Source organism: Rattus rattus, chromosome 4, assembly GCF_011064425.1.
Source record: "Rattus rattus isolate New Zealand chromosome 4, Rrattus_CSIRO_v1, whole genome shotgun sequence".
NCBI lineage: Eukaryota > Metazoa > Chordata > Mammalia > Rodentia > Muridae > Rattus > Rattus rattus.
The window spans coordinates 33,246,344-33,264,891 of NC_046157.1; the positions used below are offsets into that span (position 1 = coordinate 33,246,344).

Below are 18,548 nucleotides of genomic sequence, written 5' to 3' on the forward strand. Positions count from 1 at the left end.
ACTAGATAAGTATCCAGTCATGCCTTTGAACATTCTCATTAAAATATTATTGTGAACATATAAAATGGAAACTTGAGTTCATTTAAGTAGTCTTCAAACTCCTTTAAATGGATTCTGATTTAATCATAAATGAGATACAATGCAGACGTTAGAATTATGAAGCAGAGTTTGGATGAAGCTCAGTGGTGAGGTACTTGTCTTTCATCTGAAAGACTCCGTGTTTGCTTCCCAGCATCATCAAATACAAAATTGAAGACATTTTAATATAGTTATATATAGTAGAAATGATTCCTACTCTGTTGATACACAAATAGAATTTAAATAATATTCATAATTCTCTATGTTTAAGTTAAAACAGGAAAAAGAAAACCTGTTACATATACATGGTTACGTCCAGCAAAATATCCATAAACACAAAGAAAGTTATTCATATTGATTATCTCTGAGTAGTAGAATTTTCTAAGTTCTTACCTTTTTAATTGTTGTAAAAAGCATGGATTTATTTTTATAACAATTTTAAAACTAATAATACTATTTACATCTTGGAAACAATACTCCTCACAATTACTCTACTTTCCTTGGCAATGTACTTTCAATCAGAAATTTCTTCTAATTAATTATTCACATTGATGAAAGAAGACATGTTTTATTGATAATTTTTTAAGACACAAGCTTTTATCTTTCATTCAAGATGTCCTATGTACTTTGAATTTTTAAAACTTTGTCCTTATTAGGTATTACTGTTCATTTTGGTTTTGTTACAAGTCATTTAAGTTGCAAACTGGACTTTATTATCTTACTTTTTCTATTTAGATATTCTTAACTGTATTCATATAGCTAATTATAATTAGATTTAGTGTGTAGGGATGCGATCCATAAAGACAAAGGAAGGTACCATTCCGCTGCAAAATGAGTAGACTGTCACTCTGCCAATCCCTGTGTGTCACATGATAATCTTGCTTTTTCAACCATCTCTCATAGGGTGTTACCATTGAGCTGAATTATATAGTCCAGCTAGATTACAGGTTCTCTCTTGGCCCGGATCAATCCAAACAGTCTAGCAGGATCATCATGAATACTTTCCTCAACTACCTGGTTATCTGGTGGGAAACTTTCTACCATATTGTTCTGAGAAACGTTGGCACCCATTGTACAGTCTTGTGCATCCTTTCCTCTATCTGACAAATTAGTATTCTGTTTCCTGGGCCTTCTGCGTTTCCCCTTCATGCTGTGATCCAGTGAGGCATAGCAAATTTGAGCTTCAGCAGGTACCTAAAAAAAAAAGGTATGTTATTTTTCCATCGGTAGTCCATTCTTTAATGTCCAAGACTTCTACAAATTTCCATGGCCTATGAAAAATAATTTATTTTCTGGCTTCGATTACCTTATTTTGCCAAAGTTGATAGTTGTTAACAACAACAACAACAATAACAACAACAACAAAAAACAATAGTCAATTCAAGACTTTTGAGTTAAAAAAAAAAGTATTTAGATAAACCTTCATGAAATTTTATTTCCCATAATCAAAATTTATATGAATATTTTAGATCATTTCTTCACCTTCATTTCAAGTAGTTTCTGCATTATATCATTCCTACTAAGTGTCTGTTTCTGTAATTTGCTTATGAGGGAAAGCATGATAGAAAGATATTTTACAAATCCTATGGTATGACTTATATGTGCTTAATAATTAGGGATTTAATATTTTAGAAGTACCCATGAATCCTCCCTCTGCCTCTTAACTTACATTTTTTTTAAAGATTCATAAGAATAATGCAAAGTTCTGCACTCTGGAGACAGAGGAAGGCAAATCTCTGAGTTTGAAGCCTGCTTAGTCTACAGATCTACAGATTAAGTTCTAGAACAGCCAGAAATACAGAGAAACCTTGTGTCAAAAAAACTAAAAGAACAAAACAAAACAAGCAAAACAATAACAACAAAACAAAACAATAAAGCCAACAGATCACATTACACAACTGACATCTAAGATAGAACGGAACTTGTTATTCATCCTTTTTGTCCTAGAGCAGGGTCAATGTCAGAATGAGGACAGGAGACTAAGGTAATGTAGGAAAACACAGGTTGATAGCTTGGAGCCCAGACCTTTAATGTGTTGTAGGAAAGCTGCAGATTCAGTCTCAGTTACACGGCCTTGGGCAGCTTCTTAAAAACCATACTCAGTCTCAGTATTCTTGCTTTTCAAATGAGAGCAGTAATATTGATCTCATAGTATTGATATGATTGGCAAATGTAGAAATGCATATCACAGCTATAATTGTTCAAAAGCAGGTGGCATTATGATTATTACATGCTTCAAACTAAAATTGGAGGACTTCCATTGAGTACAGTGTAGGTATCTACGTTCGGGATCTACCTCTAAGACCAGGCCAGTGAGGCCAGAGGCTGAGGAAGTGACACTTGGATGAACAACTCCCAGAGCCTGGGAGAGTGTCTCTCTACTGGTATAAAGGAAATATCTTGTGTTTTTGTTTTGTTTTCTTTTGTTTTCCACAGAAGGTGTGGCTCCATTTACATGCTCTTTTGTTTTGTTATCAGACTTTTTATTCTTTCATCATTTCTGCAAAACTGAAATAGCTGTCTAACTGGTATGCACTCTCCCATTTTTCCCTCCACTCTTCATCCCATATACTCTTTTCAAAATACCTTTCTTGGGTTTTATCATCTGTCCTTCAGAATCACAGACTATGGACTAAAGTTTGGATTTCCTGGCCTGCCCTTTAAGGTTTCCTATTTTGATGCCCAGTACTCCGCACCTCTGCTCTGTATCCCAGTGAAGTTGGCATCACTGCTACACACATTTAGTCCTGTCATCTGCTTTGACTTTCCCCAGACAGACAGGTGAAGAACCCACAAAGTGCACTTAGAACCATGAAAGAATGGCTATTTGTTGATCTTTCGGGACTTTGTTGAACTCCCTCATCATCTTTGGTAAATTTTACCCTACCCTGCTTTAGATACTTGGAGTGATACACCCAAAGCCAGCAAAACTAAGCAACTGACCTATGCCAGACCAAGCTCCCATTGCATTCAATTGCCCTGGCAACAGGACCCAAGAGAATGGTCCAGGAATGGGAATATTTGGTGGCATTTTACTCTCAAAAACAGAAAAGATATTTTTCCCTTGTGTCAACAGGAAAAACACATGGGCTATTAGTAGCTTGCCACGTCCCAGTGGAAGAGTATGCTGGTAGCATACTGCAAAGAGATATTGAAGTTCCTGAAGAGACCAAGGAAAGATTCTCTGTGCAATTGTCTCACGTGCAAAATGCATTCTTAGCTCTGTCTATCATATGAAGCAATAATTTCCCTTTTATTCCAAACTTTGGGATTTTGTTTCTACACTTACAGAAAATCACTCAAAATAATATGCAACTGGCCAATAACTTCTGTATTTTTTTTCAGACAGTGTCAGGAAAAAAGAAATGTGAGTCCCAAGAAAGTATCATGATTGTACATAAATACTTCAGACTTCCCTGTGCTGGCTTAGCTGAGTGAATCAGGCTGGGGAGGACATAGAGGAAAGGGTAAAATAATGTGAGTCTCTAGAAAGAAACAAGCTATGATGATGGAAACATCCCATCTAGTTTCCATCCAGTTCAGAAATCATAGGGAAAAGCAAATCAAAAGAAGGATTTTAAAAAAAATATTCTTTCTTAATATAGAGATCATTTGCACCCAAGCTAGACAAATAACAATGATTCATTTCCAGGAAGAAAAGGAAAATAAAGGAAAATTAATCAAAATTGCAAGATCTTGAAAGACTCTGGAGAAATAGTGATGAGCATAATCAGTATTGCTTTGGGAAGGGAGATGATGCTTTTGATAGAGTACAGAGGCAGAACATTGATCCAAAAATTAATCAATAAATAAAAGGAGCATCACATGTGTATATCCTTTAGGTTTATAGGGTGTAGGAATCCTTGATTCCTAGGCTTTCTGATGAACTCCTAGCAATAGACTTAATTTGTTGATGTAGACCAAGAGACTTAAATTACAGTCTCTGAATCACATATGTCATTTTGAAGGATCAAGAAAATGACCCACATATTTCCCAGAAAACATCCTTTTTCCTTCAGCACACATGTTATCGTAGATTTCCTATACTTCTGTGATTGATCAATGTGGAGAATATTAGGGTAGCAAGTTGGTCATGATGAGACGTAAAGTGAAGTTGAGCAATTAGGAAGAGACGACTCTAATGTGTGAAACGAAATTGATAAGAATGTAATAGAATAAAGACTAGTTTTCTGAATAGCATCTTTAAATACACAATTCACAAGACAGCAGGCTCAAAGCCTTCCATGATTTTGCATCATTTCCACTTGAGGAAAAACCAGATGTAGCTCAGACAAAGCTACTCTGTGCAATTCCCATGTATTTAGTCATAAAGTCTATTCAATATTCTTAGTATATTTATAGCTAAAATTGTGTGGGCGGGTCTCTTCATTTCTAGATGGTGCAATTACACCTTAATCTCCTTCAAGAGCTTTTCTTTCACAAACTCATTATCATGAGTTGAGCAGAAGATATGTCATGTATTTTTCCTCTTTCAAAAAAATAAAAGTGCCCTTTAAAGATTTTGTGTTTATGAGCATATATGTGTGTATACTGTGTGGATCTCTCTCTCTCTCTCTCTCTGTGGGTGTGTGGTATGTGTGTGTGTGTGTGTGTGTGTGTGTGTGTGTGTGTGTGTGTGTGTGGTTTGTGTGTGTGTCTGTCTGCCTTATTGCAGAGAGCAGAGAGGAAGTCAGATACTCCAGAGCCTAAGTTAGCAGTAATTGTGGGCTCTCAGTGTGGGTTCTGTGAAACAAATGCTATTAACCACTGAGCCATCTCTCCGGCCCCTGAAAGCACATTCTATAAACAAACAAATATCACACCGCATATGTGGTGACTTTTTCCTCAAACATCACATCTTGATTTCTTTTCCTTTTTAAATTATTAAGTAATTAATTTACTTTACACCCTGTCCACACTTTCCCCTCCTTATTTTCCTACAAGCACTCCTCCCCACCTCCTTCCCATCTACTCCTCCCCTTTTTTCTTTTCAGAAAAGGGGATGCCTCCCATGGACATCTAGCCTTGGCATATCATGTTGCAGCAGGACTAGGCCCATCTCCTCCTATTGAGACTAGACCAGGCAGCCCAGTAAGGGGAAAGGGTTCCAAAGGCAGGCAACAGTCAGAGGCAGGTCCTCTGTCAGGAGCCCCACAGGAATTATTAAAACGTATGCTTTCATACAAAAGTAATGTAGTGTAAAGGAGAAAAATTCTACCACAATAGGAAATTTTAAAGTGTGACCTACTTTAGGATAAAAATATTCTATGTAAGATGGATCTACCTTTGGATTCTGTCTTCACATGCAGTATCTGAGTGCACCAAGATGAGCTTTGCTTTCTTTGTAAAACTGAGGTTTTAACACTGCCTTCCTCATTGGGATCTTGTAGAAAATGCATGTGGGGTACATGAAGCAAAGCTAACACAGTTGTCTTGGAATTGTCGTCCCCATGACTAGTCTAGGTGGTAGTAAGAGGATATAAGAGAAAAGATCTTGAAAATGAAAATATTTTAAGTGAACTTTATGATGCTTTCAAAGCATGTTTGCAAACTTGCTGCTGTACATATATGTATGTATGTATATATGTATGCATATATATGCATGTATGTGCAGACAGGGTCTATTATCTTTTGAACTATGCCTAATTTTTGAGTCTTTGATTTGAGTTTTGGTTTTGCTTCTTTATTTCCCTGTATGGCTCGAGTCTCAGGAACTGACATGTGATTTCGTGCTGCAAGATGTTTAACCGGCTACTTCAAATGCATATCAGGAAACGCTCTTTGGGTCTTGAAACCTGTGAAGTGGACTACACTTAACTTGTATGGAAAACCAACCTGTGCAGGTGCAACCACTTCCTGTGCATCACTTGCAGATCTCTGTGGTCGAGCTTTCATTTGCTCATAGCAGTCTTCGTCCAGTGGTTCTTGGGAGTAGAAAAGATTGACATTTCCATAGCAAAAAGGAAAAGTGCTGGTATAAATAAAATGCATGACCCAAACAATATTTCGCTAACCATATATAACGTCAAGAATTATTTAAGTAATCCTGTGGATGGGCATGCAAAGAGGTTATGAAAACACAAATCGTTACCTGCAGATCAGGCAGAGAAGTCTTTTGTCCTCAACATTAGTGACAGACAGAAAGAAGCTCAAGGCGTAGACTGTACCATAGGGATTTTCGGTGCCTGGGAGATATGTGGAAGTCTCATCTAAGCTACCATTTGAGTTGATCTAGAGATATGATTGAGTTAAACAGTTGCCTGTGTAATCAGTTACCTGGGTGTGTCTGCCCATGGTCATTGGTAAGCACATGACATAAAGTATAGTGCTTGCAAAGTCCACCAATGACTTCAGTTTTATACTTTGTTCTACGAATAACATGTTTTATTCAGAGTCATTTAAAATGCCTTATTGTAATTTTGAGTAAAATGGCTTAGATTCTGATTTGTGACTAATTAATTAGTGGCATCTCAGTTAGGCAGGACTGTCCTAAGACCTCAAGATTGTTAAACACCATGCTAAGGATCTGGAGTCTTGTGTGATGCTAAAAGCCAGCAAACTTCTACCCACTTCATCCTCTTCTGTCTCTTTACTCTCACCAATATATCTCTACACACGCCTATATAGGGTGGCCACCTGCCTGTTAAAAATCTACAATGCACCAACTTGGCCTCAGAGGACAATATAATTATTGTCTAGACCCAAATGTATCTAATAATCTTCTTACCCTCTCTCTCTGGATCATCTCAAACAGTAGCTCGGGTAAGACTTCCACATACCTTTGTGGAACAGAAAATCCCTATGATAACAATCTACATCTTAAGCTTCTTTCTGTCTGTCATTAATGTTGTGGGGAAAAGCCTTCTCTGTCTGATCTACAGATAACAGCCCAATCCAGAGCATAAGAGGTCAGAATCTGGGAAATAAACACCAGGTATACTGTTTGGAAATCAGATTTCTGGTTGGCTCCGGGCCACTGGAATTCATAAGAGTTTAAATATGAAAGATCATAATTCTGCCAAATAAAACAGAGGGGACAGTACTTTAATATAATATTTCTAATAGTTTCTTTTGTTACAGTACAGAAAGTTAGCGAACACTCATAATGGGAAAAAATGGACCAAGTAAAATCTTTGACTCATAAAGTTCTCATATAGCTATCTTTACAATCCCATATTGGAGGAAGTGTAGCTATTAGGTCCTTTTTAGGTTATGGAAAGCCTTTGTGTTTGAGACAGAGACCTACAGCAGAATAAACCCAGAGACTGCTTATAAACCGAGTGAAGGTTCGTAGACAAGCGGCAGTTTCCTTCATCAGTCGTAGACTTCAACCCAGCTGCCTGCTTTGAGGATTTTACAGTGTTTAGTTTTAAAAGAAGTTTCGAGTGGAGAGCTCTTGTGGAAAAATAAAAGCGCAAACCACTTAGTGATGACTGGGCTTTGCTTTCTCCCCACCTGCTGTCAATTCAGCTCCAGAGTCTCCTCTCAGAGAGAACAGGTTAAAGCGCAGGAAACCAGAGAAAGCGTTCATCATTCTGGCTGTTAACTGTAGTCACGCTTTTACATACAGATCCCAAAATACTGTTTCTGCTGATCATATTTTGTTCTAGAAATGGCTCTATTTCATAGAATTCTCTGAGTGGCAAAATTCATGGAGCTTGAATATGCTATTACTAGTCTGTTAGTGATGTACTGTTCTACAAGAGTGAAATGAAGATCTCAGAGAGAATCAGGAGCTGCTGGCTTGTGCTTGAATATCATAGTGCAATTTACAATGTGGCCCTTCGAATATATACTATAATAGACTAGACATAATTATGGCTTCTAGGTTACATAACTGTCATGGTTTTTAAAAACAGATGCCTCAAATTATTTGTGGGATTAAGTAGGTTTTTTTGTGACACATTTAATTGCAGAAAAATAAAACTTACCTGGGAGGATATTTTCTAAGTTACCATAAATTGGAGCATCTTCATAATATTCTTCAACCCTACAACATGGGAGCATAATTTTCTCTATTAGACAAAATCTACTTTACACTTAGAAAAAACATAACTACTAAGTAATAACTGCTTACCTAATAAATAGAAATTAATAACTGATTTCTCAGCTAACTTCAATATGTAGTAAACTATCACATGTTCTTGTTCAGCCTCAAACTCCTGTGGTAGAAGTGATTATACATGAATGAGTTAAAGCCAGAATCAAGCATTCGTGTGTGTGTGCATTTGCGTGTGTGTGCATGCGTGCGTGCGTGCGTGTGTGTGTGTGTGTATGTGTGTGTGTGTGTGTGTGTGTATGCAAATTAAAAGTTGAGATTGGAAACTTCTTTCAGGAATAAGTAATGATAGCAAATTATTACTGAGAACTATTATGTGTTGGGGACTTTTGGAAGCACATTTCATATATTTTTATGTATTTCATATTCTCAAAGCAATTCCATAGGCTGGCACTATTACCCTAATGCTTCAGTCTTTCTTAGAAGGGGGAACATATACTCAAGAGAGAAAATACAGAGACAAAGTGCGGAGCTGAGGCTAAAGGAAAGGCCATCCATAGATGGCCACACATGGGGATCTGTCCCATATGCAGCCACCAAAGCCAGTTACTATTGCTGATGCCAAGAAGTGCTTGCCGACAGGAGCCTGATATGGATAAGCCTGATAAACCAGAGCCTTACTGATACAGATGAGGATGCTTGCAGCTAACCATCAGACTGAGTATGGAGACCCCAATGGAGGAATTAGAGAAAGGACTGAAGAACAAAATATCAACCACCCTCCCCGCCCCCACCAGAGCTCCCAGGGACTAAACTACCAACCAAAGAGTACACATGGAGGGACCCATGGCTCCAGCTGCATATGTAGCAGAGGATGGCCTTGTTGGGCATCAATGGGAGGAGAGGCTCTTGGTCCTGTGAAGGCTTGATGCCCCAGTGTAGGGGAATGCCAGGGTGGGGAGGCAGGAAGTAGTCGATGGGTGAGTGGGGAAGCACCCTCATAGAAGCAGGGTGGCTGGGAATGGGATAGGGGTTTCCGAAAGGGAAACCGGAAAAGGGGATAACATTTGAAATCTAAATAAAGAAAATATCTAATAAAAATGGAAAAAAACAATTTTGTTATCTATGTTTTTATTCTGAACTCTCACTTGACCAATAAACAAAACAAAACAAAAAAAAAAAGGAAAGAAAGAAAAATGAAATACACAGAAACACATAGATGTTACAAGGTTTCTTAGCTTCTGGGTCACAAAGTGTTTCTCCAGGTCATGAGAGTAGGAAAAAAGCAGTTATGATTAAAATGTAGGTTGTCTGTGCTCCTAGTCGTATTGCCTATTTGTTGCTCCAATAGAGCTCTGAAAGGTCTTTTAAAACTTCATTTGTTATGCAAATACTATAGACTCAGATTATAAGATGAAATATCATGATTGGAATCATTACTACCCTTGTGATGTAACTACAGACAGGAAAGCTGGAGACTCAGATAGCTTAATTTATTAACTTACTTTGGGAGCAATATCAAAAATAATTATGAGAATTTCCTACTCTTCCAAGGCTCCCTCAACCTTTGGGTGAGTCCCTTAGAAAGGTATGACTTCCTGTACTGTACACACTAGGAATCTGCGATGCATAAGAGTTAAATATCCAGACATACAGTCAGTAATTGTAAACCTAGCAAAAGAGCTAGAATTACAATGTAAATTTGATTGGAAAGTCCTATGCTCTACATATATTCTAAGGGAGTCATGCAGAAAGATACATATCTAAAGGCTTTAGGGAAATGGTCAAGAAGTAGAAGGACCATTCCTGCACCTCTAGTGAAGATAACCAACAGGGATCCAGGAGTATTGGTTCTTGTTATTTGATTAAATTTCCATCTTGGTTTATGTGACTAATGCTATTATTACAGTAAATACCTTGTCATCATCTCCAGATTGTCCTACTGATATCATGCTTATGACAACAGCTCTAATGGCTAAATTTTACATTGGTAAGATAAGGAAAGAGGAACCTATCACTTAGTAAGTGGCATTTTATGAAATAAGACCAACTGCTTTCACTTTGAGATTACATGTCACAGAATTCATTTCAAGGCACAATACCATACTTCTTAAAGAAGACAGAGTATATATAAATACTAACTAGGTCCCCTTGAATAACAGTCCAGGAGATGCCCATACAAATGGTTTGAAAAGTCCAGATGCTGGCCCACATTTGACACAACTCATCTGCAATGTACTTTCCAACCAGCACACCTTGATAAAGAACCAATGGTCTTGAGAATGTCTTTTCTCTGGATACGCAGAAAATATTATAGCAAAAGGTGAAGACTTTTAATAAGACAAGCCATTCATTTTCCCAGCCCACAGAGATAGCAGACACAACCTGCAAATGATAAATCATGTCCAAAAAATGAATATCACTCTATTCCTTATGAATGAAAATAAGATGTGATTTATAATACATTGTCCCATGTCTGCAGGCAGGCCTCAAGTGATTAATCACCTCAAATAAACTATTATTCAGGAGCAGCTGCTTAACGAACAAATTAAAAAACGTGTTTTTACTTAGTGATGCCAAATAACTCCAGCTTATTAGAGACATGTAATAACTTCAACAACAAATGTTTGGCAATGTTTTATGTGGAAGCCTACAATAATTGCTGTTTTTTCTTTTCGCAATGCTGAGAATCAAATGTCAGGTCGTGTGCATGCTAAGTAGGTACTCTTCCTCTGAATCACATACCCAGCTCATATTGTGATTGCGTTCTGAAAAAATTAGTAAGTGAGCTTATAACTGAGAGAATAATATATCTTGAATTTGGGGTCATATCAAACTCTAACTCCGGGCATGTCTGAAGATGGACTCAAGCCATTAGTTATATTTATTGACACATCAAATTTGTAAAATATATCACTATAACTTTTGTGGTCCAATTTTGAGCTTTCACTTAGACCTTATGAAGTAACTATTTTAAAAATGTGTTTACTTTATTTATCCCAAATGTTTTGTGATCTAAGCAGATTTTAAAAGATTACTTAAAAAAACACATTACTTCTACCTGATGCCCTCACAATTCTATAAGTTGTAACTGTATTAGTGATAAATCAATTGTGCTATCACTACTAATTCTTCACAGCCTCCAAATTCCATAATATAGTACAGAGTTCCAACATCCAAATAAAAAAGTAGGCTATTGCTTTAAAACTAGTAAAGTTAAGCAACTGGTAAGTTATTAGGCTGGGGAAAGAGCAAATTTGGGGGTCTGTTAGAATCTGGTATTGGCAAATGTTAGCTTGATTTACTTGAAATGCCTTTCTTTGACTATGTAGAAGTTTAATTTTATATTCCATTGGCATCTGAATGTACCTAAAACCATGAAGGGGAGTGAAATTATTTGGGGAATGAATATGGTAGAAAAGTAGTTTGCTAGAGGGATGCTGACACTCTGGTGATTTAAGGTTCAGAAGAAGAAGCTACTAGAAAGGGGAACAAAATCAATGGGGTCTTTTGGGAGCTCAGAGCCAGCAAAGCAAGCATTTCAAGTAGAAATGCTTCAGATGAGGCCAGCAAAACAAAATTAGGATTTGACCTGTGGAATGCATTGGTCACCTCTGCAAGAGCAGAGTGAGTGAATTGGAAGCCCAAAGATGGAACAGCACAGATTTGAGACTTAGAAGGGAAAGGGGGAAGCAAATATGACCAGAATGCAGCTGGATAATCACATTTGACTGTGGAAGGGGTACAGTGGACAGGCAGTTGTAGCATTAACCTGAGATTTTCTGGTTTCTTACTTTTTTAAAATTATAGTCTACTTATGTATTAAGGTAAAGATACAAGAAATGCAGAAAAACTATTAAAGCAGAAGGGAAAGGGAAGCTGCCTCGTGTGTTCCTCAATATGCTTGTTTAACTGCAACTTTCTCCACACCACAAACTGATGTCAAGGCCTTTTTGCTGACGACAACACCCACACAACTCATTAAATGTAGAGAAGTTGATCTTGTACCTATATAGAGCCTTCACTCCAACATGCTACCATCTTCGGTACAGGAAGGAAACTACATGCAATCAAAGGAGAAATGTGAACACCCACACAAACCAAACCCTTTGATGTACAATAGTGTCCAGCCTTTAAGATATGCTAGTGCAGTGCACTAAGCTGCAGAAGGAACAAACCAATACTAGATTTGACTTAAGTCCCTCCCCACAAGATGGAATCATACCCTACACTGCTTGGGTGACCGAGAACCTGAGACTAGATATAGCCCAGTGACCTAGGGTAAGACTAAATACTTCGATTCTACTAAATGAACATAGCAATAAAATGATTTCTAATGTCATTTTGCTATACTCCTAGATCAGTCTCTTCCTTGCTTAGTCATTATCAGAGAAGCCTCCTTCTGTAGTAGATGAGAATCAATACAGAGACCCACAGCCAGACAATATGTGGAGAGTGAGAGAGTACACCCAAACTTCAAAGGAATGTCTTCATCAGTTCTTTCCCTCAGGGATCAGGGAACTTCCTGGAAGAGGAGGCAGGAAGAGTATACTAGCCAGAGGGGATAGAGGTCACCAGGGAAACAAGGCCATCTAAATCAACAGGGTCAATATACATATGAATTCACAGAGACTGATACACAATGCCTGCATGGGACTGTACCAGATGGAGCGCTAGAGCGGAAAGGAGTACATGAACACACGCCCCCATCTCTACCAGAATCTATCTCCAATTCATAACCACTTACAAATGAAAATTCAATTTTATACAAGGGAGTCTCACTGGGAAAATAATTTTTAAGAGCAGTAGGTATGCCCAGAAGTAGATGGTCAACAGGAAATTAACTTCATTAAGAGGGTCCATGTCAGGGCTTTTTCCTTTTTCATGTATATATATATATATATATATATATATATATATATATATATGTATATGTATATATATAAACTCTCTTTCACACCGGTACTTTGCATGTATATATTATGGCTTCCAGTTTAGTATCGTTTTTTTAGTGATATATCTGTGCCATTTTGATAGGATCCCCAAAGGAATACCTCTGTGTCTATATATGATTCTTGTGCTTTCTCTTGGGCTCTTTTTCCTTTGTCCTATTCTATTCTGATGTGTTGGTTTTTGTTCTATCTTATTATATCTTATATTATCCCTTAGAAGTCTCTTTTCTAATGAGAGTCAAAATGAGAGTGGATCTGGATGGAAGTGGAGGTGGGAAGGAACTTGGAGGAAGAGAGGGAGAGAAAACAATAATCAGGACATATTTTATGAAGGGAAAACTCTAATTTAATAAAAGGAAAAAAGGAAGAGGAGCCTTAGCCCATGTATTCTTGGAAGCTGTTGGGTCAGAAAAGAACACCTGGAAGTCATATGTCTTGAAGATTCTCAGTCTGGAGAACTAGTCTATGAGAACAACTGCAAGAATTTAAGTAAGTTTCTGAATTCCTTGGATCTCAATCCCATAGTATAGGGACCACATAACTTCTTTACACCAATAGAAGAGGAGTAAGAAGGTTTGCAATATATTTCAAAGAAAAATGAGGTAGTCCAAGGGTAAGTAACATGGCATATGCATTTCCTTCCAGTTCTTTAAATTTGGATGTTGTGCTGTCCTTAGGTTGATCATGTTTGTGACCTTCTGATGCAGGGACTTGGAGAACTGGAAAAGCAGAGAAGTAATTTCTTTCTCTCCAGAATAGCTTCCCAGCCTAGCAGATGTTGAAAATCCAGAAAAGGGAAAACCCAGTATAATGGACATCTGTCCTGTTTTGTCTAACTGAAGAGGCCTCAGTAATTCTAGCCCACCTCAAAAAGAGATCATTTTTAAATTATTCTTTCTGGTTAATTTTACATTTTAATGAGTGAAGATAATTTCCCAAGTCTCAATGCCTTCCTACAAAAGTATTTTTGATCTTCAAGCCACATAATCTAGAAAAGTGGACTAGTTATACATACATAATCTTGGAAATAACTTATCTTTGCAGAGGGTATCTGCACTGTATATTCAATTTTTGCCTAAATGGAGATTTATAACAATAGACAATGAGTATTTAAAGCACTTAATAGCAGGCAATAGATGGTTAAATCTCTGAGGAAATGATCTATCTCCTTCCATTTTGTAGTTTTATTAATTTATTTTTTTGAAGACTGTTCTCCAGGTGACTTTGGAACGTCTCTGTCTCTTTTGTAATGCTCAAGGATAACCAGAGTATGCAACAGAAGATGAAACACCGTGGGATGAAGAGGAAATGGCTACAAAAGCCTGGGCTTGGCTGCAGTCTCCATAGAGACCGGAGCCTTCACAGCTCTAATTGTCATTTTGCCTCTGGGGTATGCAAGCCAATGCTGGCAGATTTCTGACTTTGCTCGTCTAGGAGTAAGGCACATGCAGATGAGACGCTCTGCCACCGGCAGTTGTCCTAGCCGCTGGGGACCATTCAGGATGAACTTGAGGTCTCTTCGTCCCTTGCTGAATAATTGTAAATGATAAACTCCTTCTGTGTAACACGTTGTGTCTATTAATGTCTTCCTTGCTAGGCACAGCGGGTAGGAAAGTGGAGCCCAGCTGAAGGGGGTTGAAGCATTTAAACTACTGTGCCTGATGGTTGGCATGGTGATGATCTTTGCCTTGTTCCAGGCAAGGGGAGTTTACTCTTTGGAAATCAGTGAACTGAGTTGACAATTTCCTAGCATAGCTCTTATTCTTGAGTGACTATTTGTTAAGTGAGCAAGTGTTACACAAGAACTAGCCTCATTCCTACATCTGTAGTAAAAATAAAAGCCAATTTACACTGAGATGGGTATTATACCAATTCTCCTTTCCAACTCTTCTCATACCAATACCAAAGCCATCAACGTAATCTTTAGCTAAACCATCAAATCACAAGACATTTTACTACACTGTATCTTTTTATTTCATTCCTTATCCTTTGTGCTTTGAGTTAGACTCACTTTACGCAAGCCAATCTTGCTAGACTTTTTTTTTTTTTTCAAAATAGGCCTTCCTGCCTCACCTTCCTGGTGCTGGGAATACAGATTAGTGCTACTGCCACCACACCTGGCAGGTTGTGTCTTAATTGCCCTTCAAATGTCAAGAATCAAGTTCCTCAGAAAAGAGATGAGCGTCCTAATGTTTATCATCAGAAAATCATTCTTGATAGCCTGAAATTATCTCTAGTTAAAAGATTTCGGTATGAAGAATAGTCACGAAAATTTGTACACAGAGAGTCTCCCTGCAACAATATCTTGTACCTGTAAGATATGTTTTTAAGCAGAGCAGAAACTATTATAAAAAGACCCCTTAGAGTCCAGGGGCTGTTCTGCCTGCCCTGCTCTGCGGCCTGGCCTGTAATGTCTCGATCAGTTAGAAAGCTTATTCAAAGATTTCTCAGTCCACAACTTGGGAAGATTTGAAGAACACTGCAGAAAATCAATCTTATTTGAATTATTATTCCTAAACAGAATATCCAATATAATGATACATTGGATGGTAATCTAGAAAAATGAAATTCCCTTATTATTATTCATGCCCTAGACTTTCTTTTACAGATATATTATACAAGCTTGACTTATTTGGTGCTTGTTTCTAACTCCAGCACCAAAAAGACCAAGGCAGGTGAATCTCTGTGAATTTGAGACTAGACTGGTCTATATAGTGAGTTACAGAACAGCAAAAGCAATGTAGATAGAACCTTTCTCAAAAATCAAAAATTTAAAATTATATATATACATATATATGTATATATATAACACTTTCTCATTTAACTAATCCAAAAACTATTAAAGAAATTCTGTAATTAATATTACTTCAGATTATAATTCATCACATTTCACCATTGATTAAAATCATCCTTACAAACACCATGGCACTAAGGGTGTGTATATGTGTTTGTGTCTGTCTGTCTGTTTTTTCTATTTGTTTTGTTTGTTTTTTGAGACAATATCCATATATATCCCAGGCTGGCCTCAAAATTCTCTATGTAGCTCAGGCTTGCCATAAACTTGTGTTCTTCTCTGTCTCACCCTCTCCATTGCTGGGATTATTGGCATGAACCACCAGGTCTTATTACTTAAGTCTTATGAGGTTTTATAGACCTCTTTCAACTCTGTATTCTGAAATGCCATACAATCCTATATAAAATTAGACTGCTCTTTTAAAGTTTCATCCTCATTATAATATAGATATCTATATTAGACACTGAGAGGTTTACAGATGTCAGATTAAACTGTCTTTTTACTCTTCACTCAGCACTTTGACTTGATGTATTAATAACCGGGATCAATGATAGTGTTACAGCTTCCAATCTTCAGATGCAAGTAAATCAAATTATAATTTACTTTTATTTGCATTTAGCCCAAGTGGTAATATCTCTGAGAAAAAAATCTGTAAGCAATATAGCATTTGTTACTTTCCTTATTAGTTGGAAATCATAAGACTTTATTCATTTTTTAACATACCTTGGAATGTAGTCATCAGAGTATCTGTACATTTTATCTGAAAAATATTAAAAATATACAAATTAAAAATTCTAATGCACTTTAAAATATTTCATGAGGGGAGCTAAGCCTCAGTGTAAATTGACAAAATTGATTAAGTCACAAAGGCTACAATTAGTTGGACTGGGGGAAGACATGATTTCGAGATGATTTGAGGGTATCCAAGGAATCCCTGTGACAAAGATTACTCATCGGAAGGGCAGTATCGGTGTAGCACTGGAGCTTTCAAGAGTGGACTCTAGATGAGGCAGTTTCTTATGTGACTCCTTGGCAATTCTTGGAAGATAGTCATGAATAGGAAGAAAACTGACTGCTGCCTTCTGTCTCCTGGCTGGAGATGTGAGCAGTTTCTCTAACATGTCCCCCTACCATTGCTATCAGTTATGAGGTGACATAGTCAAGGGGATGAGTCTGCATTATAACTGTCCAAACTTTGAATTTCCAGAACTATAAGGTAAATACACCCCCCCTTTTTTTTATAAGGTTAAAAGCCTTTGGTGTTTTGTTGCAGTAATATAAGTGATAAAGGCAGCTTCCTTTCTGAGCCAGTCAATTCTGTCTTGGTAATCTGAGATGAAAACAAGAAAGCTTGAGAAAGATGTATGTGTATTTTGTGCACATAAAACAATGAGAAAAATCTGGGACTTCTGTATCTGACACTCTTGTCTTGACCGTTGTGAAACGTAAACATAGTTTCTGGCTTTGAGTTCCACTAACACTTCTGGGTTTTTCTGTTACTTCTGGTTCTGTTCATGTTGGTACTGATGGACTTTTCTTCCTTCCTTCCTTCCTTCCTTCCTTCCTTCCTTCCTTCCTTCCTTCCTTTCTTTCTTTCTCTCTCTCTCTCTTTCTCTCTCTCTCTCTCTCTCTCTCTCTCTCTCTCTCTGTTTCGTTTTTGGATTTCAAAAATCTTTTATTCTTTTTTTAAAAATTGGATATTTTTAATTTACATTTCCAATGTTATCCCTTTTCCTGGTTTCCTGTCCATAAGCCCCCTATCCCATCCTCCACCCCTTCTTCTATAAGGGTGTTCCCCCTTCCCAACCACCCCACCTTCCCACCTCCCCGCCCTGGAATTCCCCTACACTGGGGGTTCCAACCTTGTCAGGACCAAGGGCTTCTCCTCCCATTGGTGCCCAACAAGGCCATCCTCTGCAACATATGCAGCTGGAGACATGGGTCTGTCCATGTGTACTCTTTGGGTAGTGGTTTAGTCCCTGGGAAGTCTGGTTGGTTGGTATTGTTCTTATGGGGTTGGAAGCCCCTTCAGCTCCTTCAATCCTTTCTCTGGTTCCTCCAACAGGGACCCTGTTCTTAGTTCAATGGTTTGCTGCTAGCATCTGCCTCTGTATTTGTCATGCTCTGGCAGAGCCTCTCAGGAGACAGCTATATCAGTTTCCTGTCAGCATGCACTTCTTGGCTTCATCAATATTGTCTGGGTTTGGTGACTGTATGTGTATATATATTCATGTATATACTGAATCCCCAGGTGGGACAGGCTCTGAATGGCCATTCCTTCAGTCTCTGCTCCAAACTTTGTCTACATATCCCCTCCTATGAATATTTTTGTTCCCCCTTTTAAGAAGGACTGAAGCATCTGCACTTTGGTCGTCCTACTTCTTGAGCTACATGTGGTCTGTGCATTGTATCTTGGGTAATTTGAACTTTTGGGCAAATATCCACTTATCATTGAGTGCATACCAGGTCTCCATGTGGAGAGGTTTAATGAGAGAAGAGTAGAAGGGGGGATAAGTAAAGGAGAGTGACCATGGGCATGTGGGGGAGGGAGGGGATGATAGGGAGAGAAGGAACAGGGACAGAGGGGAAGAAAGCAGAGAAGAGAAGAACAAAGAGCAGGGTAATATTTTCTAGTACCATCCATTTGCCTATGAATTTCATGAAGTCATTGTTTTTGATAGCTGAGTAGTACGTCATTGTGGAGATGGACCCACACTTTCTCTAT

General features: G+C 37.9%; 1 protein-coding gene across 1 annotated transcript; it reads right to left on the reverse strand.

Annotated features, from left to right (window-relative positions):
* Positions 1 to 690: 690 nt before the first annotated feature.
* LOC116898310 (T-cell receptor-associated transmembrane adapter 1) lies at positions 691 to 17,339 on the reverse strand. The gene is made up of 5 exons (XM_032899652.1): positions 17,324 to 17,339; positions 16,547 to 16,583; positions 8,010 to 8,068; positions 5,914 to 6,002; positions 691 to 1,272 (listed from the first exon to the last, which is right to left on the reverse strand). Exons 1-5 carry the CDS (start codon positions 17,337 to 17,339, stop codon positions 1,015 to 1,017), a joined length of 459 nt encoding a protein of 152 aa, XP_032755543.1. The 3' UTR covers positions 691 to 1,014.
* Between the last annotated feature and the right edge of the window lie 1,209 nt (positions 17,340 to 18,548).

Excerpts from the sequence above, each read along its gene's own strand:
- LOC116898310 (XM_032899652.1), bottom strand. Across the intron at positions 8,069-16,546 it reads TCTGATGACTACATTCCAAG|GGTTGAAGAATATTATGAAG; the intron begins GTATGTTAAAAA and ends CCCATGTTGTAG. Across the intron at positions 1,273-5,913 it reads AAGTGGTTGCACCTGCACAG|GTACCTGCTGAAGCTCAAAT; the intron begins GTTGGTTTTCCA and ends TTTTTTTTTTAG.